At 38.0% G+C, this 23,263-nt stretch overlaps 1 protein-coding gene across 4 annotated transcripts in view; it reads left to right on the forward strand.

Annotated features, from left to right (window-relative positions):
- PCLO (piccolo presynaptic cytomatrix protein) overlaps nucleotides 1-23,263 on the forward strand; it is a 358,200-nt gene that overhangs the window by 164,479 nt on the left and 170,458 nt on the right. For all 4 annotated transcript variants that reach the window (XM_062631954.1, XM_062631955.1, XM_062631956.1 and 1 more), the window contains exons 4-6: nucleotides 2,614-3,831; nucleotides 9,436-14,494; nucleotides 14,874-16,888. In XM_062631954.1, the coding sequence (XP_062487938.1) occupies nucleotides 2,614-3,831; nucleotides 9,436-14,494; nucleotides 14,874-16,888 (8,292 nt within the window). The remainder of the gene's footprint in view (nucleotides 1-2,613; nucleotides 3,832-9,435; nucleotides 14,495-14,873; nucleotides 16,889-23,263) is intronic.

Raw genomic sequence — 23,263 nt, forward strand, 5'->3', positions numbered from 1 at the left:
TGCTTACTTTGTAAAATGAGTATTTGTCAGGCTGAATGGAGAATGCAAAACCTGCCCACTCTTTAGGTTGGGTTTAAAAGCTTTTGAGCCCTCCAATAAGTTTAACTGGAAAACAAAAAATCCGCTATGATTACCTAGTCAACTTTGTGTAGTGGTCTTTACAAACTTTATGAGAAAAGAATCAAGGATACTCTGGAATTGGATCTTTTTTTTTATAGTTTTCATTTATATATATATTAAATGTTGACTTACAGACTCCTGATCATACTAACATCATGATTTTCTCTGGGCAAAATTTCTTTCCTGGTATGTTGCTTTTTTCTTAAGTTTATAGAAGACAGTTCACAAAATACTTATGGCTTCCAGTATTGTTTTCTAGAAAAAAAAAAAAAATGTTGCTGCCCATAAAAATGAAGTGTAGTAAAATTTCCAGAGAGAACAGAATTGCAAAATAACTGTTATATTTTACATTCTTTAAAATATAAGTTACTTTTATTTGCATTTTTTAATTAGTGCTTCCCAGATAAATGACGTGTAGTTGGAGTACGTTAAGTCCTATGGAGGAGGATAATCTTCCCTGGAGGTTTATATTTTAATGCTTTTTTCCTCAGAAAAACTAAACCTGAATTTTATTTATAGACAGAGCCATATTCAGTTTGCAGTTGTATAGGGTATAGTGCCTATTAGTGACAATTGTTAATTACCTGAATGCTAAAGTATGCATTCTTGAATTTCTTGTGCCTGTACCAAAATTGTCAAAAAATTACTAAAAATACAGAAAAATACTTAAAATAGCCTCTTCTTATTTTTTTTTTTCAGCAGAACTAACTAGCTATTTTTTTTTTCTTTTCAAAAGGGCAGCATCATAGTGGTAATTTGCTTATTTGAAAAGCAATTAAAAAGCAAGAGCCACTTAACAATGGGATTTGGATCTGAACTATGCGGATACACTTCATAATTTGAGGTTTTGGCAGATTTTAGATTATTGAAAGCATTTGAAGCCAACTAATCTCAAAACCACTTAATTTCTAAAGGTACCAAAAATCTGGACACACCTACTGTGCACAGAAACTTTACTAAACACCAATTCGCTCAGAAATATTCTGGTTGGGATGTGAGAGCTGAGCACATAAGCTCATTAGTGATGAACAGAAGGATGTTCCCTTCTTCTTAACTGCTTTGAAAAGCCCTTTGTGGTCATCATCACATCTGTGTCACTGAGAGATGCTATATGAATGACAATGGGCTGGCATCACCCACTGTTGATTACTCCTGGAAGGAAAACCTGCGAAAGCATTTGTTGAAGTTAGTTCCCTCTTTACACTGAAAAGGGCAGGTTATGGTGTCAGAGGCCAGGGAGCCTGATACTTGCACCTTGTAATTTGGACATCCTTTGCAGGCAAGAGCAGAGCTTCAGTTCCAGTTTCTAGTTTTTTTGTGTTGTTTCATTTATTACTATATTACTTGTTAATATAAAATGCATGAATGTTTCTGAGGTTGCACAATTCTGCCAGAAAACCTTTCTGAGTAAATGGCACATATTCTGGGCAACTGACTATTTACCACTGGATGTTATAAAATATTCAGTGGCATATAACTGGTCAGTCATCTGCACTATCCTGATATTATCAGTAGTATTACCTATATAATTACTAATAGAACAATTTTGCTGTTTTTCATGGGATTCATATTCAGTAGGTCACTAGGTTCTCTAAATCAGAGAAATACAAAGACTGAATTGCTTAGACCTTCCATCATCACAGTAAAAGTAGTTAAAAACAAGCATTAAAAGATTTTAGTGAACTGCATAGACCTCTTATCCTCCAGTGAAGCTCATGTCGAAGTAGTGAAGTAAAGCTTCATTGTCTGTTAAAGTATCCAGAAAATTCTGGGCTTTTTCTTTCCTTCCAGTACTTTTCTGTGTTAAAAATTTCCTTTTGCTATTCTAAAGAATCTGTACCCCAAATCCCACTAGAAACAGTCTGAAAACTGCTCTCATGTAGTAGCTAGGCAACTGGCAATGAGATCTTTTGCACAGATATAAGCGTTTGTCATTTTTTTCTGATTTCTGGGAAGAAGAGCAAAAAGGAACCAGTGTGCAGCAGGGATTTAGCAGTAAAGAGAGCAGACGGGTGATGTTCCTTTTGGTTTACAGTCAGATTAAATTAATACACTGATACATGTACAGAAATTCAAGAAGGGAAGGTAACTTCTGAAGAAAACCACAGACACGAGTCCCAGTTGGTCACCTTTTACTCAAATTTACAAAATTAGAGGGACCTATTAATAGATCATAGAGGCTTTAGAAAACAATAGGTGTTAGAAATGTATAAGCAAACTTAGTACATAAAGGTCACCAGTACTTTGGAACAATGTAATTGCCATTAGTTTTCACAGTGCTTTTTTATCTGTTCAGCTCCGCTTTCTGGAACCTGACATGCGTTGTTTCCATTACAAAAAGGTTATGGATCTTCCTGCAAGAACAGCAAACAAAAAAATTTCTCAGTATGCATAGCATTCAGATTAAAAGTATTCAACTGTATCAGTTGAAAAAATATAATTTTACTGTTAAGTTTTCAAATTAAGTAACTTCCTATGTTTGTTGTATCACAGGTACAGGAATGGCTGTGCTTAAACTGCCAGACCCAAAGGGCAATGTCAGGACAACTTGGGGATATGAGCAAGGTGCCACTTCTGAAATCAGGCCCTTCACAGCCAGTACCCAAACCACCTGCCTCTCCTCAAAAACAGCCTGTGCCTGCTGTCTCACATTCCCCTCAGAAGACTTCCACACCACCTACTCCAGCGGCAGCAAAACCAAAAGAAGAATCAGGCATTCAGAAGGAAGCTCCAAAATTTCCACAGGGGAGACTGGAAAAAACATTGTCAGCAGATATCCAGCAAGGAATTCAAAAAGAAGATGCAAAACACAAGCAGGGAAAACTTGTCAAGACACCCTCAGCTGATAAAATCCAACGTGTTTCTCAGAAGGAAGACCCAAGACTCCAGCAAACAAAACTGACAAAGGCAGCCTCATCTGATAGAATTTTGCATGGAGTTCAGAAGGAGGATGCGAAATTTCAAGAGGCAAAACTGGCAAAAACATCCTCAGCTGATAAGATTTTGCATGGAGTTCAAAAGGAAGACCTGAAATTTCAAGAGGCAAAATTGGCAAAGATGCCCTCAGCTGACAAGATTTTGCATGGGATTCACAAAGAAGACCCAAAACTCCAGCAGTTGAAAATGGCAAAGGCACTATCAGCTGACAAAATCCAGCCTTCAGTTCAGAGGGAAGATGCACAGCTTCAGGAGGTCAAATTGTCAAAGGCAGCTTCAGCTGATAAAATCCAACATGGAATTCAGAAAGAAGATCCAAAACTTCAACATGAGCAAATCATGAAAACATCAGTGGAGAAAATCCAACAGGAGGCTCAAGAAGAAGAATCAAAACTTCAGCAAGGAAAACTGTCAAAGATACTTTCAGCAGATAAAATTCCTGCAACAGTAAGTTCAGACCAAAAGAAACCCCTGAGCGCATTGGAAGAAGATAAAAAACCTGTGCTCCCAGAGAAGAGCACACCACACCCAGAGGACAAAAAAGAACAAATTATAGCTGAGGCTAAAGACCATGCTGCTGAACAAAAACCAGAAGTTGATGCCCCTTACAAGGGTCTGCAAGCTAAGAAGCAAGAGGATGTTAAGAAAGAAGGTTTGACAACTGGTACTTCGCAAGTGGTTTTGAAAGCAGATAAAACTCAGGAAGAAGAAATTCCTGTTCAACCAGCACCTGTGCCAGGAACTGACCATGTGGAAGCAGTGAAAGAAAAAATAGTAAGTGACTTTGTATCTCCACCCCCTTTAGAATCTGACCCTCTATATCTTCTGCTCTTTATAGTTATTCTCTGTACGGGATGATTTGAAATGATAAAATCAGTGACTCTCATTGTGGAAGTTTCACCAGTTAGTCCTATGCCCTACATGCAACTTTTCAACACTTCTTGCATGATTTTCAGTTTCAAGCAGTTAAGCTTTTGAAACTAAGTAGAAGTTCTTGTTTAATCAATTTTCCAATGTTCCTGATTTATTTACCTGCTTCTGTAGACTCTCTGGACTTCGGAGTTTAATTGTTCAAATTCAGGTGTTTTCATAGTTCTTAATCCCAAAAGGGGGATAATCTGTGATGGTAAATTGTACAGTGTTCTGCAATATCAAAATGTAATAAACATTTGAGGAACACTGTGATGCCTGGACATGGTATGTTGAAGTATGCAACCTTTGCATCTTTTAACTATTTTATTTGCTGATCTCATATGGACAAGTACTTTTCAGTAGGGTTCTTGGTGGGCTTTTAGATAAATGGATGAGTTTATGATAGCATGGAGATCTGCATTTCTTAAATAAATGCACTTGCTGGGTGTGAAGTCACCAAGAAGTCACTTCATCAGCTGAAGTGAATAGTATACAGAATGTGTTGAAAAATGAAAAATTCTGTGGTTTTTTTTTTTTTTATTTATTTATATCAGCACCACAAATTTAGTACTGAATTCCGTTATGAAAGTAGAAGTAAGTTTAGGAGAAGTGTTTAACCTTTGCCAAAATTATGTTTTCAAATAATCCCAGTCAGAAAGGTGAAGGATGTTTTTTTTAGGTTTTGTTTCTTGGTGAAGTTTTGGTTATTTTTTTGTTTGTTTGTAGGTTTTGGTTTGTTTTGTGGGTTTTTTTGGTTTGTTTGTTTTTTTCTTCCTCTACCCTCCCCCCCCCCCCTTTGGTAAGCAAGGTATTTGGGAAAAATACTCTGAATCAGAAAATATGCTGTGGAAAATATTACTATTTTTATAAACCAAGTTTCCTTTCTGAATTATAGTATCAGGAAGCATGGTGTCCCCTGATTGTACCAAGGAAATCTCTGAATTATGCTTAGAGTAACATAGCCGGTAATCCTGCCTTCTGGAATAAACAAGAAGGTGATCTAAGAAAATCCTAAATAATTTTTTTTTTTTTTAATTCATATCAGAATAAAAAAGAAGTAGACTGAATCCTGTTACTGTTGTTAAAAAATTGTAGTTTTTTTTTCCTGTTGAAAAGCATTTGTGAGGAAAAAAAACTCATCTCGTCATTTTTATGTTCTATAAGGACGTGAAAGCATATTATACTCTGAACAAATCTGAGATACATATATTGGATTTCCATCTCTGACAGTGACAGGCTTTAATTGTAGATTGATTAGTTATTTCAAATGTGGCACACACATATTTCACTCTTATTTCACTTATATTTTAATTCTCCCCACTGCCTTCTAACTGAAATTAGTATTTCTTGAGCAATACCATAAATAGGGATTATCTTTCTTTTGCTCTTGTTATCAGACTTTGAAGCACTTACTTATAGGTTATAAAGCAGAAGTTTCGTAAAAAAAACCCAAGCAATCCATATATATCTGCTTCTATGTATTTTTAAAATTTGAACACTCTGAAATACAAAACAGAATTGAGGGAATGAAAAAGGCATAACTTATTTTACACAAAAATCATTCCCCCCACCCCCCCCCCCCCCACCCCTTTTTCCTCTTTTTTCTCATTGGAAAAATCCTAAAAAAAAAAAAATTAAATTAAAAAATTAAGAAGGAGCTCAAGTTGTTAATTTAAAAAAAGGGCTGGTGCCTCACCTCACTTCTATATCATATTATTGACTTTTTTTGTTTTTTTTTAAGTATTTCAATATTCTCTGTGCTTTGCCTCAAACATCCTTCTAACAATTCTTCCCAAAACAGTATGTGACAGAAGCAGAAGAGGAGATAAAAACTTAGATATCAGACATTGATTCCATTTCAGTGGGTAAAGAACAATATATAGAAATTTAAGAATATATTTTATATGTCTTTCAGAACAGAATCTTAGGAAGGCTTTCAGGTAGTTGTATTTTTAAATAGGAGTGCAAGGGAAAACCTAACACTTTCTGCACTTGACAAAGTGCTGATGCCGTTTTATATCCACAGCTCTGCAAATAGTAATTATTAACTCTTGTAGTATTCAAATGAGGTAAGTAAATAATATTATCCACATTTTTCACTAATTAAAAAAAAAAGGCATGGAGAGGCTAAAGTTTTGATCTGGTACAATCTGTAGAATGCTTCTTGAATAACCACAGATATCAATGTTTACAAGTTTGACAAAGATGCTGTCTTTGTAGATGTGATGGCCAATCCTGTGGAAAATAAATTAGCAGTCCTTTAAGAGCAGATATAGCTAATGACAATAGCCTAGTTCCCAGACTGCAGGAAAAAGGGTAAAGAAGCACAAAGGCCAAGTATTATTTATTGTAAGTTACATGCATATGATCTCAAAATGTGATGTGCAGGATAATTTTTGCATGACGCATCATGGGGCAGATAGCTACACAATATTTCTATTAAGAAAATATATCCATATTGTGGTATTCATATTTCTTTCTTAAAAAGTTGGATTTTCCCATATAATTATTTCTAGTGATAAAGGAAGGCCCTCCTTATTGTAGATATTTTTCTTTCTCTTACTGTACAAATATTAGTTTTTCCTATATTCAGTTTCCTGTTAGCAGCAATGTAATGGCATATACAGAGGTTCAACTACAGGACAGGCAATACCAGTATTCCCATCACCCCTGGTTTGGTCATTGACTAGTTACTACAAAAAAGACAGATAGTGGCATCATCACAAATTACAAGGAGAATGGCTAAAGCTGTTCCATGACCAAGTGTTGTCTACCTATTTCTGAGCTTAACTATTTAGCTGAAGCCTTGCCTCGCTTCTTTAAAAGTGACTATATCACTTCATCTCCCTGGGGAGAACCAAAATCCGACAGGTTTACTTTCACTAGATTGATGCAGTCTGTCCATCAATTCCTAGGAGACCTTCTGAGCTTGCACAATGTTTGTTTTTTCCCCTTAAACACTCTCTTCTTTAATAAAGGGAACAAAAATGCAATCCAACATAAAAAAAACTGAAATTTTTAAATGTGCTTCATATCTGACTTTAAATGAAGAATGTATATAATTCTGCCATTATTTGTTTGGAGAACTGTAGGCTTCTCCGTATTTATATATTAACTACAGCCTTATGATTAGAGTTGTCCTTAGAAATATGATGTCCTTGTTATCAATCATACTTGATTTTTAATTGCAGTGGATTTTGCTCTGATGTCAGGTATCTGGGTTTATCATATTGGGTACAATATTGGTAACAACAGATGCACTTTATATTCAAGGTAGTATCTGATTTTGCAAAGTATATAACTAATTACTAAAGTTAAATAGATATCACTTAATAAAATATTAATTCTTAGATTACTGTAATATTAATATTTTAGTGTAGGGTGATGTGCAAAGCTGTATAGCAAAGCCTATAGGCAAGAACGGGTACTTTAAATATAAATTAAATAAAGAAAAAAACTGGCTGTTTTCTAAAAATAAAATAACTGACAATAACAAATATTTGGTTTATGATATTTTAGCATTAAAAATAACTTTTCTATGGATAAATATTTGAAAATGCTTGTAACTGATACCAACTTGAGCATAAATTTTAATTATTATAATAATTTTCTTATATATTCCATAGTAATTTTTTTTATTCAGCATTTTGCCAAGCAAGTTGGTAAATTAAAGCTTTAAATAAGTGGTTTGCTGTACTTCAGAAGTCATTGACTTTGGTTAGTAAAGATAAATACTACCTATTTGTATTACTAAGGACCATAACAAATATGAAGATCACTTCATATTATTAACAAGTCCAGAGGAGGTCCATGAGGATGATCAGGGGACTGGAGCACCTCCCGTATGAAGACAGGCTGAGGAAGCTGGGGCTGTTCAGCCTGGAGAAGAGAAGGCTGCGTGGAGACCTCATAGCAGCCTTCCAGTATCTGAAGGGGGCCTATAGGGATGCTGGGGAGGGACTCTTCATTAGGGACTGTAGTGATAGGACAAGGGGTAACAGGTTAAAACTTAAACAGGGGAAATTTAGATTGGATATAAGGAGGAAGTTCTTTCCTGTGAGGGTGGTGAGGCACTGGAATGGGTTGCCCAGGGAGGTTGTGAATGCTCCATCCCGGGTGGTGTTAAAGGCCAGGTTGGATGAAGCCTTGGGTGGTATGTTTTAGTGTGAGGTGTCCCTGCCAATGGCAGGGGGGTTGGAACTAGATGATCTTAAGGTCCTTTCCAACCCTAACTATTCTATGATACTATGATTCTAAAATCAGCAGACTTTGGGATGCTTGCTCTCAAATTGCTAGTGGATGTAAGGACACTTCATAAGATTGCCAGCTGACAGCTCAGATGACCTGTTGTTTGGAGAGTGAACTGTTCTGTTAGTCAAATGGTGAGGTACTTTCACCAAGTACAGAGTTCAGAGAAGCCGGAATGGAACTCCAGTGTGGGCATACTTGCTGTAGGATATTTTTGGTTTTTTTGTTATCTAAAGAAGGAGATGGAGGTGCATGTCATTCAGAATTATATAGAAGGATCTGAAAGCTAGGAGATTGACTATGGGTGTTTAATTAGGGAGGAGAAGGAAAACACTAGTTATGATGCTGTGTCAGGTATGCAAGCCTTCTTTGCTTCCTCATTTCCTCTGATCAATAGCTGACCATTATGCTTTCTTCCCTGTAATTATACTTCCCTACCAGTATCTTACCTCTGCATTACAAATGTACTGAGAATCTTCTTCTTTATGAGGTACTCAGGAAATATTTGTGCAATGCTGAACTGCAGATATGGGGACATTCCAAATTGCGTTAAATCGTGCTTCAATACTCCATGTATTCTGTTGCATGGTACAATGTATAACACTTGTATCAACAAAACTAAACCCTAGGACTAAAATTTGAAATGATTGACATATTGCTAAAAATTATGAAAATATTAAATGGGCAAAGAAAGGAGCAGAGCTCAGAAATACTGCAAGTGACATTTGACAAGCTACATTACTTTGTATTTGGAACTGTGTAGGCAGTTTAGAAACAAAGGTAATTAAAGTAGTAATTTAAATTAATCTCAAAACAATTTGTCCCATGCATATATGAAAAATTATAGATTATCATCAGTAAGTGTTCTGGAAAAAATTAAATGCAGTGCTTGATATATTGAAAAATACAAGATCATCTTAAAACTAGTAAAATCAATTGCAAATAGTAAATTCAGTGGACAGTCATGCAAAGCATACTTAGATTCAATGCAAAAACTCAAAATCTGAGGAACTTATGGTATTTTCATGGCTTTGAAGAACAAAATTAGTATTCAGCCTTTTATGGTTTAAAATGATTATTCTTGACATCATATTTTTTTCATCTGAGATACTAACTCATGTTTAAAAAAAAACAACAAACCACATGTGTTTAATTGCCTGGAGACATTAAGAATTTATATATAAATATATGCACACACGTATGTATTTATTTTTTTAGGAAAAGGAGGATGACAAATCAGACACATCAAGCTCACAGCAACAGAAAAGTCCACAAGGTCTGAGTGACACCGGGTATTCTTCTGATGGGATATCAAGTTCACTTGGTGAAATTCCAAGTCATATCCCCAGTGATGAAAAGGATTTACTCAGAGAATCTCATAAAAAAGACACTATTTCACAAGAAAGTCCACAAAGCCCCTCAGATCTAGCTAAATTGGAAAGTACTGTACTATCTATTCTGGAAGCTCAGGCAAGTACACTTTCTGATGAAAAATCTGTGAAGAACAAAGAGCTTTATGAAATGTATGGGGAACAGACAAAGGATCAACATAAACCAAAACCTTTGCCAGTCACTCCAGAATCTTACAGTTCAGATGAGGAAGACTTAGAAGCTATTCAAGAATGTGAAAGAACTATTGTAGAAGATGGTAAGGGAAGTGCTTCCTCCCGGGCAGACTACAAGGAAGGAGATGGAGGAGATGACATATTGGCAAGAAGACAACGCTATGATTCTGTGGAAGACAGCAGTGAGAGTGAAAACTCACCTGTCCCAAGGAGAAAAAGAAGAGCTAGTATTGGTTCTTCAAGCAGTGATGAGTATAAACGAGATGACAGTCAGGGATCAGGTGATGAGGAAGACTTCATCAGAAAACAGATTATAGAAATGAGTGCCGATGAAGATGCCTCAGGTTCTGAAGATGATGAGTTCATTAGAAGCCAACTCAAAGAGATCAGTGTAACTGAAAGCCAAAGGAAAGAAGAAGTGAAAAGCAAAGCCAAAGGAACAGCTGGAAAACATAGAAGAATGACACGGAAGAGCAGTGCAGGATATGATGAGGATGCAGGAAGAAGACATTCATGGCATGATGACGATGATGAGACATTTGATGAAAGCCCAGAGCCGAAATACAGGGAAACTAAAAGTCAAGACAGTGAAGAACTTGTGGTAACTGGAGGAGGAGGCCTTCGGCGTTTCAAAACAATAGAATTAAATAGTACAATAACAACTAAATATTCTGAAGCATCTGAACAGCAGAAAGGTATTTTATATTTTGATGAAGAGCCTGAGCTAGAGATGGAGAGTCTTACAGATTCACCAGAGGATAGATCTAGAGGAGAAGGGTCTTCTAGTTTACATGCTTCTAGTTTTACACCAGGTACGTCTCCTACTTCGGTGTCATCACTTGATGAAGACAGTGACAGCAGTCCTAGTCACAAAAAACTGGGAGGGGAGAGCAAACAACAGCGCAAAGCCAGACATCGGTCACATGGTCCTCTTCTTCCAACTATCGAAGATTCTTCTGAAGAAGAAGAACTACGGGAAGAGGAGGAGCTGCTAAAGGAACAAGAGAAACAGCGTGAATTAGAACAGCAACAAAGAAAAAGTTCAAGCAAAAAATCTAAAAAGGACAAGGATGAACTCAGAGCTCAGAGAAGAAGGGAACATCCAAAGACTCCACCAAGTAATCTTTCTCCAATTGAAGATGCCTCTCCAACAGAAGAATTACGACAAGCAGCAGAAATGGAAGAGCTGCACAGATCTTCCTGTTCTGAATATTCACCTAGTATTGAGTCAGATCCGGAAGGATTTGAGATAAGCCCAGAAAAAATAATAGAAGTGCAAAAAGTTTACAAATTGCCTACTGCTGTCTCTCTCTACTCACCAACAGATGAACAACCAATTGGACTCCCAAAAGAAGAAAATGGTCAAAAGACATTGAAAAGTGCTGAAGAGGTATATGAGGAGATGATGCACAAGTCCAAGTCATTTCAAATTGCAAATGAAAAAGATGAAGTATTTGAAAAAGAATCTTTATATGGTGGAATGTTAATAGAGGATTACATTTATGAATCTTTAGTAGAAGATACTTACAATGGAACTATTGATAGTAATCTTGTCATGAGACAAGATGAGAGCAGTGAGTATATACAACAGAGAGGTAAAGAGAAAAAAATAAGAGCTTCAGATCAGATGTATGAAGAGCCACAGAAAATTACCGATCTACAGAAAGACTACTATAGTGTTGAGACTTTACATTCTATGGTGCCTCAAGAAGATATTGTTTCTAGTTCTTACATTATCCCAGAAAGTCACGAAATAGTTGTATTAGACAGCACAGTAACTTCCACCACTGAAGAAAAGCAGTTGTTAGATGCAGAAGCTGCTTATGAAGAGCTTATGAAAAGACAGAGAATGCAGCTAACCCCAGGGTCCAGTCCAACACAACCAACTTCAGGTTTTGTTCCCACTTCTGATACACAGGTATCTAGTGTTGGAGAAATGGTGGATAGTACATCCTTAACATCAAGCACTACTTCAGCAATCTCAGATGTATCACCTGTCAGTAGCACAGCACTTTCTATTCCAGATGTTAAAATAACACAGCATTTTACAGCAGAGGAAATGGAAGATGAATACTTAACAGATTATGCCAGAGAAATTCAAGAAATAATTTCTCATGAAACATCAATGTTGACATACTCTGAGACATCAGAAGGTGCTACGTCAATATTACCTTCTGATACGGCTTCCTTAACATCATCTACATCTTCAGTTTGTACCACAGATAGCTCATCACCTATAGACAGTGCAACCATAGGTTATGTAGATACAGCAGATGCTGTATGTAAGCTAGCAGATTCTGAAGGTGTCAGGATAATAACCCAAGTTCCTTTAACATCTGCAAAAGAGTACTCTGAAGTGAGCATGCCTTATGAATCTATTACTGAAGCCACTAAAAAGCCATCTATAGCATCAGATAAGCAAAGTGTGGATCAACCTGCAGTTTGTTTGCCTGAAACTGCACCTTCAGTAATGGCAACTACACTTATAAAACCCAAGCAATATGCAGCTGATACCATTACCTTTGATACCTCCAAATCAGAAAAGGAAGCAGCTAGGAAAATCAAAAGTACAATAGAGGCTGGCATTGTCAAAATTCATCAGGAAGATTCACATGAAGAATTGGGTGTTGGTATGACAAGGATTAATTTAACTAGCACTACATCTGAGCAGCCACCTGTATGTATAGTGTCAGTACCAGTTACAGAGCCTGCATCAGAAATATCTTCTGTACCTACTCCTAGTGTTGTAAGTAAGACCAGCATGGTCTCTGTGCCTTCCTCAGCTCCTGCTATAACAGCCAAAGTATTCTCTCTTTTTAGAAGCTCTTCTTTGGATTCTCCTGCACAACCTTTTCCACCCCTACCTCCTCCTCCTCCTCCACCACCTCCTCCACCACCATTACCTCCACCTATTTTACCCAAGCCAGCCATTTATCCCAAAAAGAAGCCACAGATTAAGACTCCAGCAGCAACAGCTCCCACAGTGGTACCTTCAGTCACAAGTGTTCCAATACTGGAGTCCACATCTGTATTAAAGAATCATGTGGTACCTATCGCAAAAACATACACCCCAACACCACCTCCTGTACCACCCAAACCATCCTCCATTCCAGCAGGGCTTGTTTTCAGTCACAGGCCCACTGAAGTAACTAAACCTCCAATTGCTCCTAAACCAGCAGTTCCTCCACTCCCCATAGTTGTTCATAAGCCAGCAGAAATGCAGCCCAAGCCAATATGTTTGCCGTTGACTTCAAGTATGACTCTGAATTTGGTCCCTGCAACTGAATACAAAATAGCATCTCCCACTTCCCCTTTGTCTCCACATTCTAACAAATCTTCACCAAGGCTGACAAAACCCTCACAGGAAACCTATGTTGTCATCACATTGCCATCTGAGCCTGGAACTCCCACAGAAGCTATAACTAGTCAGGCTGTTACCAGCTGGCCTTTAGAACCACTTTCTAAAGAAGAGATTCCCCAGCCTATGCAACCAATTTTTACTCCACCCATGAAAACTATGGAAATTCAAAGTATGATAGATCAGAGTATGTATGTTTCAGGTGCTTTGCAAGCTATTCCAGCCACAACACAGTCAATTTTCAAAAAAATGCCTAGTTCAAAATCAGAAGTAGTAACAACAGAGGTAACCAAGACCACAGTGTCTGTGGTTAAAGGCCCAGTGCCTGGTTTTGGTTTAGATAGTGTCGCTATTACTATACCTCCAGAGCCACTACACATAGGAGATCAACCGAGGTATAGAGAGAACGGAAGATTCCATCCACTGGGCGATGTCATAGATCTTCGCACTTTGTCTAAGATGGATATCGAAATGAAAGATAGTTGTATGGATTTGTCTGCTGTTTCCATGGACTTGAGAAGGCAAATGCCGCCAAGTGATACATGTGGGAGGCCAGTAAGTACTGTCCAGCCAGCTATAATAAATCTTAGTACATGTGTTGCTGATCCTTCTCTGTCTGTAGTCACTGAGACAGTAACTGTAGTGACCTGCACTGCCACTGTAAGCTACACTTCCAGTACAGACAGCCTTGTGGATCTGGGGCATGCGATGACAACACCACTGCAGCTAACAACAGCAAAGCATTTTGAGCCTGCATACAGAGTAACAGGCAGCCAGGCATTCTCTGCAGGTAGAGATGAAGTGCCAATAAATTTATCCCTAGGTACTGCAACCCATGCGGTGACATGGGCTACTACAAAGCCTGTTACTGTGCCACCTGTTGGTGTTACAAATGGTTGGACTGATCTCTCCACTCCTCAGGATCCCATGGAGAGTGGAGCAGTTGATCTTAGCACTACAAAATCTCACAGAACAGTAGTAACAATGGATGAAACTACTTCAGGTATCATAACAACGGTGATAGAAGATGATGAAAAGCCTGTGGATCTGACTGCAGGGAGAAGAGCTGTCTGCTGTGATGTGGTTTATAAATTGCCATTTGGTAGGAGCTGTACAGCACAGCAGCCGCCAACTACACTTCCTGAAGATCGCTTTGGTTACAGAGATGACCATTATCAGTATGATCGTTCAGGGTCCTATGGCTACCGAGGAGTTGGAGGTATGAAACCATCCATGTCTGACACAAATTTATCAGAAGCTGGACTGTTTGCATACAAAAGCAAGAATAGCTTTGATTATCGTGTTGGGGCAACTGATGCAGCAGTAGATCTTACTTCTGGAAGAGTTACTACAGGTCAGTATGACACAGCAGCAGATCTTTCTTTGAAATATAATTTTGATGTTCCTCACCTCATTTCAGGATAATTTTTTTATTATTATTATTTTTTCCCCTCCTTCTGTTGTTTTGTCTTCTTTTGGACAATGTGACAAATTATTCTGGATTACGCATTTTTCATTTCTTCATTTCACATATGTGTTTTGCACAGACGTGCCTGCATGTGCCTGCATGTTCAGAAATGCTGTTTCCTTCACATCTAAAGTAGATCATTAACCTGAAGATTTGCATGCAGTTTTCCCTTCCTATTTAATTCATCAAGATGGGATGACTTTCAGAATCCACAAAGCAGCATTCTTTTGTGGGACTGGACTGTAACTTTGCCCTGTAATTTCAGGTGAGGTTATGGATTACTCAAGCAAGACTACTGGTCCTTATCCAGAGACTCGGCAGGGGATTTCGGGCATCGGGCTCAGTACACCGCAGTATTCCCAGGCAAGAATGGTATCATCTTTGGGTTCCCAGTTTGGCGTTGGAAGTGTTTTAAGATCATCCAATGGTGTTGTTTATTCTTCAGTAGCAACTCCAATCCCATCCACATTTGCCATCACTACACAACCCGGTTCTATTTTTAGTACATCTGTCAGAGATTTACCTACTCTCCAGACAATTGACTCGGTGCCCTCTTTATCAACTTTGCAACAAAGCCAGCCTCTCCCAAGATCGTACAGTTTCTTGACGACAGTGGCAGCTGAAAAAGATAGTGCAATTACTTCCATTGATATGGAGACAGGGTTACCGCCTCTTACTATAGAAACTATTACCACTGAGCCAACCAGCTTGATACCCACCTTAACTACAGCATCTGAAGTTTATACAGATGTAATTGAAGATGACGTTGCCCTTCTTATTGCCCCTGAAGAAGGCAAACAGCAGCAGCTTGATTTGGAACGGGAACTTCTTGAGCTTGAGAAAATTAAGCAGCAGCGCTTTGCAGAAGAGCTGGAATGGGAACGTCAGGAAATTCAAAGATTTAGGGAACAAGAAAAGTTTATGGTGCAAAAAAAGCTTGAGGAGTTGCAATCCATGAAACATCATCTCCTATTTCAGCAAGAAGAGGAGCGACAAGCTCAGTTTATGATGAGGCAAGAGACATTAGCCCAGCAGCAGTTGCAGCTTGAGCAATTCCAACAACTTCAACAACAGCTCCACCAACAGTTAGAGGAGCAAAAGATTCGTCAAATATATCAGTATGGTTATGACCCTTCAGGAACTGGTTCGCCACAAACTACCACAGATCAAACACTTTTGGAAGGACAGTATGCAACCACAGAAAATGGCCAGTTTTGGCCTGCTGATGATGCAACTACTACAGCTTCAGGAGTCCTGGGTATTGAAATTCCACAAAGCCAAACGTGGTATACAGTACAGTCTGATGGCATTACCCAGTACATACCCAGGTCTAGTATCCTAAGCTCTGCTTCAGAAATGTCTCTTAAGGATATTGATGTTAGAGAGGAAAAGCAGTTGAAAAAGAGAAGTTCTATGCCAAAATTACGTGGTCCATATGAGGAGCTTGAGGAGACCCTGGAAGGAGAGCCCCGGTGCTTCAAAAAGATAGTGGACAGTGGAGTGCAAACTGATGATGAAGATGGAGCAGACAGAGGTTATACAAACAGGAGACGGAGAAATAAGAAAAGTGTTGATACGAGTGTTCAGACAGATGATGAAGATCAAGATGAATGGGATCTTTCTAGCAGATCCAGAAGGAAGCCTCGTGTAGGGAAATACAGTGAGAGTACTGCTGAGGTAGACAAAGCTAAACAATTCTCTAAAGTATCTAGTATTGCAGTTCAGACAGTGGCAGAGATTTCAGTACAAACAGAACCCGTAGGAACAATAAGAACACCTTCAGTCAGGGCCCGATTGGATGCTAAGGTTGAAATCATAAAACACATTTCAGCTCCAGAAAAGACATATAAAGGAGAAAGTTTGGGATGTCAAACTGAGACAGAGTCAGATACTCAAAGTCCCCCATATCTGTCAGCTTCATCTCCTCAGAAAGATAAAAAACGCCCAACACCATTAGAGATAGGATACTCATCCCACCTTCGTCCAGACTCCACACTCCAGGTAGTCCCTTCCCCTCCCAAATCTCCCAAAGTTCTCTATTCACCCATTTCACCGGTTTCACCGAGCAAAGTTATAGAGTCAGCATTTGTACCCTATGAAAAACCCATCACTGATGACATCAGCCCTCAGAAGATGCTGCATGCTGACATTGCCAAGGTTCCTCCATCAAGCCCAAAGGCAGCAAAGATGATGCAACGCTCTATGTCTGACCCTAAGCCCCTGAGTCCCACAGCAGAAGACAGTTCAAGAGCTCAGTTTCAGTACACTGAGGGTTACATGGTAAGAAGTACTTGCTTTCTTTTTTTTTTTTTAATTCTTTTTTTTAATATGCAATTCTACAGTTATCAGTACAGCATGAGGGCTGACACAGTCATTTGCAGTACCTGTGAATGTAGTCTTTTTGCTCACCTTGCTAAAAATTCCCAAGGAACATCTGCTATCTAAAGTAATGGTCATTTGCTTCATTGCTTTCCCTGGAATTAAAACAATTTGTATTATGTTCTTACTAAGATTCAGGGAAAAAGCACAACAAATTCTTGTTCAGAATTTGGAAGGCTCTTCAGGTTTTACATAAAGTGGTTAGTGATAATCCATTTTCATTAAGTAAATGAAAACCATTTTCCTTCTAAGCATACTCAGCTCTTGTGGCATGGTCTGAAGTGCGTTTACCTTGAAATTACTGCATGTGCCTTCTGAGAAGTAGCTAACACCAGATTTATAATTACCTTAGTTAGCTGTCCTTTTTAACCCTCATGAGGTTTCTTGTCTATTTGTGACTCAGTGGGTAATGTTCTGTCTCCCACACCAAAAGTTCTCATACCAAAAAGCCATGTGTTTTTTTGTTTTGGATAAGGAGGATTATCAAGAAGTTATGCAAGTGTTGAGGGCTGTTCCTTGTGAGGTTAGAGGAGGCAATTTTGAATAAGGCTGACATCATCAGGACAAAGTTTTCATTTCTGCAGTATTCCTTTTCCTTGAGAAATGACAAGTAAGATTTCTGATTTGGGAACCAGTCTCTTATTTATTAGCAAGAGAAACAAGTCCTGCCTAAAAAAAAAAAAAAAAAATCCTTTATAATTTAGCATGGTTTTGGTTGTCCTTTTGTCCAAGTCCATTCCCTTCTTTCAGTTGCAGGGTCAGTATCTTATTTGTCAGAGGTCTGCACGAGTTGCCATTCAAGTTCTTCAGCAATTCTATCTTATATTCAGTCATGTGCAAATACATGAGTGATTAGTATGGGCTGGATAGAATAAAGAGGGTTTATTCTTTGTGTTTAGTGATTTGTGGTAGCTTTCAAATGCAGAATTAGCTGATTATGCCCTCCAAGGCTCCCACTGTAAGCAGTTTCTGCATCTTCACATATTTGTACAGATATTAAATACTGCAACCGATTGGCAAACGGTACTTAAGAGTTCTGAAGGGATAACTGTGGTCATGACATTGGCACCCCATATAAACATAATTTGCTATTGCAGGGTTAGTACGCTGGGGAAACTGTAGCACAAGTACTAAAGTTTCATGTAGACTGGAATAGCATTTTCAAGAATGTTACTCAAGTGTACTGGCTTCTACTACACATTGGAGAGTAGGTATAATATTGTAAAATGTCAGTGTAGTGAAACTGTTCCTGAAGACAAATTGTTCAGTTCACTTGTTTCATAAATACATATATATTTGATATGAATTGTATACTTTGACAGATGATAACTTCATCCATGATGGATGATATATGTTTGGACATCTATATGTTTATACTAGCTGAGAACCTGATTTTAGGATTGTATCATCTTGGAAGCTCAGGAAAGAGTGGATAGTGATTTCTTCTTTTGTACATTTTGCCACACTCGAAAGCTCTTCCTAAAAGTAGCATACACAGTGTCACTGTTGGCAAAGCATAAACCTTTTTAACTTTTTTTTCAGCTTTAGAATGGTATAATTATAGCAACACATCATTGTTATACTCAAGTTTAAATACAGGATAGCTTTTGGATAATTTAAAAAATAATTTTGACACTGGGAATGTTTTATCATTCTTTCTTTGTACAGTGCCCACAATAGTTGAAGTCTTTGTTGATTCTCTGTGTATACTTTTGTGCCTCCTGACTGGAGAGCTCCTAATTGCCGAATTATAGAAAGGGAAAGGTAGAAAGAATCAGTTATGGCAGTCAAAGAGTAAAGTTCAGTGCAGAAAAACTTGTGAAACATCTCATTCTGGAAAGGAGAAGTTACTAGAGCTGAACATAAACGAATAAAGATTGTTCTTTCACTACCATACGGAAATGGAGTGTGTATATGAATATTCTTTGCATGAATGAATATCCCATCACTTTTTTAGCAGTTCTTGTTTCAGGGTTATGTCTTTGCATTCATAAATACTGCAGGTGAAAAGGGTGTTCATGTGTTCATGTGTATGTTTCACAGGCTTTTTTTATGACAGTTTATCAAAAAAGTTGTTCCTTATGCAATCAGTGGGGCTAAAAGGAAAGGAATAAAACTGGTGTTTTTCTAAGTCTTACAATGAAATGATACCTTGTGCCTCAGGCAGTGCAGTTTCATCATTCATGTACAACATTACAACATTTCAAGAAAAAAGATTATGGAGATTGTGACAAAGATGATTGAGTTAGCTCTGTATGGTTTTGTACTGCTGCTTTGAATACAATTTTTTTTTAATGTACCTTTTATAGGAAGGTATTAAAATGTTTTATCTAATCTAGTCTGAAAGGCTGAAAAATAACCCAGTAGCTAATCACCTAATAATAAGTATCCAGATAATATTGCTTTTAATGATGCAAATTTAATTTTCAGATAAGGTATATGTTTACATTGCATTTTCACTTACTGTCTATCATAGTCATTGGCTCTATATGAACAGCTATTGAATGAACATAAACGATGGCTTACTATTCATCCAAAGTGAAAGTATTGTTTTCCATTATGTCCTAGCTGGTAGTTCTTATGTGCTATCCATTTCTGTGATGTACATTAGTAATCAAGTGTAGCTGTGTCCAAGAAAAAGTGTGAGCTATGGGTTGTCAGCACCAAAAACATTGTGGAAGCCACCCACCTGGAATTGGTATTTTGCAAAGATACCTGGTTTTCCTGTTTTGTGAGCTTTGTGCCACTTGAGCTCCCACTGGCAGTGAGCTCTCTAGCCTTGATTTTGATAGACTGTCCAGCAGTCCAGTGTGCTAGGATTCCACAGAGTGCAAAGCCCTAGTAATGGTTTCCATGAGGGCACTGGAAAGTGTTAGTAGACTTTGGAAGTGGAGATTGAATTTTGTCCAGCAGCAATAAGAAATTGTGAGTACCTGTCTAGTTTAATAAAGAAATAACATTACACCACTGCATTACAGAATCAAGTCACATGCCAGTCAGAGTCAACTTGGGCGCTTGTACACATTGCATATGTGTAATCAAAGATGGAAGTTGTTTTCCTTTTTACTTTGGATGCAAAATGCTTGCTCAGCTAAACAGAAGCAAATTGCAGAAGATCTTGCACATGGGTTGTCACACACATACAACATCTACAGCTAAGCAGTGCATAAAGACTCAGCAGAAATTTTGTATTCATGAAACTAATGCAAAGACACATCTGTCAACAGCCTGTCAGCTTCACGGTAGAAATTGTACATTTAAACTTCAACACTTAGAACAAATTCTATCAATCTGTTTATTAAGAGTGTTAACAAAGACTTTTTTTGAATTTTTTAGCTAATGTGGGTTGCCATATTTGTAAGGTAAATATAATTCAAATCCTTATACTGTACTAAAAAAGGTCATGATTTCAAGCAAAATCCCTAAAGAGTCTGCTTTATTTAGATAAGAATCATGGGACTTCGTCTATTGCTGTAGTGATTTTTTACCGATTTTATAGCTGTAAATGTGTTTAATAGCATAAATTTAGAAGTAATGAAAACAAAGCACACAAATCTGTATAACTATATTTTATCTTCTATGGTATCCTAAAACTTTCAACTCTAAAACTGAAGGATAGGATTTCAGTGATTTGGGCTGCCATTTGCTGTGCTAGGCATGTTATACATCTGGGCACTAAAGAGAGGAAACAGAGTAGTTGCTCCCAGTAGAATTAAAACTTTCCATATATCATATCCATGATGTTTTGCTTGTTTATTCAGGTCTAAGCTGATCACCCAACTTATATTCCAATGAGAAATGTTCTTCTTGGGTAATGAATAAAGATAGGGATAATTACCTGTTTTTGAGGTTGGGTATTTCTATTTGTTTACCTTCTTCAGGAGCAGAGAAGAGGTTTGTTTATTAGTGTCATGCCAGAATGGCAGGTAACAGGTTTCTGCAATTGTTAGAGCACAAGAAGTTGATATTTACCATGTTTTCTTGTTATCCAGCCTGAATTCCACCTAGAAGGGTTTGGTACTTTGTTATAACTTTTACAGTTACTGTAAACTATTCTGAAGTGTCTTGGGATCTGAGGCATGGGTGGTCACATGGTTGTAACTGCAAAAGTCTTAATTCAGTGACTTTAATTTTCCATTTTAGACCCATGATTCAGTTCAGAAAAAAAGGAAGAACATTTTTCTTTATATAAAAGTTAAATTTCAACATAAAAGAGTCATTACCTCTTGCAGAAACAGCTGCTATTTGGGTTTAAGTACAGATGGGTGTTGAATGAGGAACCATCATTGGTAGTGCATTAGAATGACGTAGATTTAAAGTGCGAAGTTGTGCAGGTTTTTTTTCCCATTTGATTCTGAGTGGTATCTGTGGGCTGTGGTTTAATGGAACTCTTCTTCAGGCACTGGTGACAACTGGTCCTTCATTTTGGCTATGCATATGCCAGTCTTAAAGAACAGCCTGGAAGCAGCCTGATTTACATGATTCATATGGTCTGCATGCAGTTTGTGAGCTGCATATGTGGGTCTGTCTTACCCACAGGTTTCTGAATCCCTGAAGAGTGCCCTGCAGCTACTTATGAGGCTGGCTGGCCCATCATTGCCTATGAACAGGGTGATCTTATTTTGAGATTGAATTCAGGCCAGCAATCCAAAGAAGGTGTAGATGTACCTACTGAGTTCCTTTTGTGTTTGAATATTGTCGCACAGTTTTTTGTATGTTACAGACAAATTAACTGGAAACTGAGTCGATCCAACATCTAGAATCAATTCCAGCCCCTTCCAACCTGGCCTTGAACATTACCAGTAATGGGGCAGCCACAGCTTCCCTGGACGCCCTGTGCCAGTGACTCACCATCCTCATAGTGAAGAATTTTTTCCTAATAGAAATATCTAATCTGAATCTACCCTTTTTCAGTTTAAAGCCATTACTCCTTGTAACCCTACATGCCCTTGTCAAAAGCGCCTCTCCAGCTTTCTTGTAGGCCCCTTAAGGTACTGGAAGCTGCTCTAAGGTCTCCTCAGAGTCTTCTCCAGGCTGAACAACCGTAACTTTCTCAGTCTGTCTTCGTAAGAGAAGTGCTCCAGCCCCTTGGTTGTCTTTGTAGCCCTTTTCTGGACTTGCTCCAACAGGTCCGTGTCCTTGTATTGGGAGCCCCAGAGCTGGATGCATTACTCCATTACTTCCTGTGCTGTATCCTTGGGAATAACATTTCTGTGATTCAAATGAGGTGTCTTTTGTTTCCATCTGACAGATCTTTGAAACAGAAGAACTACTCCACATTTGGTTAACATATTGTATAAACATTATTTTCTAAAGCACATTTATCTGGGTCAGTCTGTCTTGCCTATACTTTATATTAGTTGATTTCACACCTTCTCTATTCAACCAAAGGACATTCCCACATAATGTAAAATTATTATGCTATTCACTCTTTTGCTTTCAAAAGGGATCCTTAATAAACTTTTATAAAGCATGAGTTTTATGGCAGAGTTGACAGAGAGCTAGGTTTTCTGTCAGTTGGGCATTTTCTCACCTGCTGTCAGCTTACCCATCTTCCTCTTAAGCCAGCTGTTATATACACATTAAAAAAAAAACACCCCTGGCCAACAAATCCAATCCCTTGCTCTTTCATCTTCCATAAATATGACAAATAAGAGTGAAGGTCCAGTAATATCTTTCCCCTCATTTCCGGCTATCTTGGTTATTGTTGTTATGCATTTTAGGAATACTTTGAGTTTTTGGGTGTGGAGATATAAGCTAATATCATGTTCCCTGCTTTAAAGTGAGAAATAAAGCGTATAAATGTTCACAGCAGAACCAAGCAGGCATGGAAGAATGACTGAGAGGCATATGCCAACTAGCAAGTTTTGGCCTACTTTGGCTGTTTTACTTCAGACCTGCATCTCCTATCAAGGCATGGATTACTGCAGTTAGTCTGAATATGTAGTAGGAAGGTAAAATTACTAGTGTAATTGCTTGACTGAATCAAGAGCGCATTCCACATGTTCTGCTGATGACTTTGTCTTCCTGCCTTTTATTCTGTCTACTTTTATGAGCAGCTATGAGTGAGGAAAATCATATTGCACTGAGCAAATGAGAATAAATTCTCCAAAAAGGAACAATGTCTATAAAATCTTCCATAGAAAGGAAGCACTGCCTATACTATGTTAGCAAGTTGGTACAGTAAAAGCAGAACAATAACTCAAAGTAGCCCATGCTAAAGTATCTGCTAGAGTATACTGTTTTGCTTGAAGGGAGCCAGTCATTGATTTGGAC

This window comes from Pezoporus occidentalis, unplaced genomic scaffold (genome assembly GCF_034315485.1).
Source record: "Pezoporus occidentalis ecotype Australia unplaced genomic scaffold, CSIRO_AGI_Poc_V1 ctg38, whole genome shotgun sequence".
Taxonomy (NCBI): Eukaryota; Metazoa; Chordata; class Aves; order Psittaciformes; family Psittacidae; genus Pezoporus; species Pezoporus occidentalis.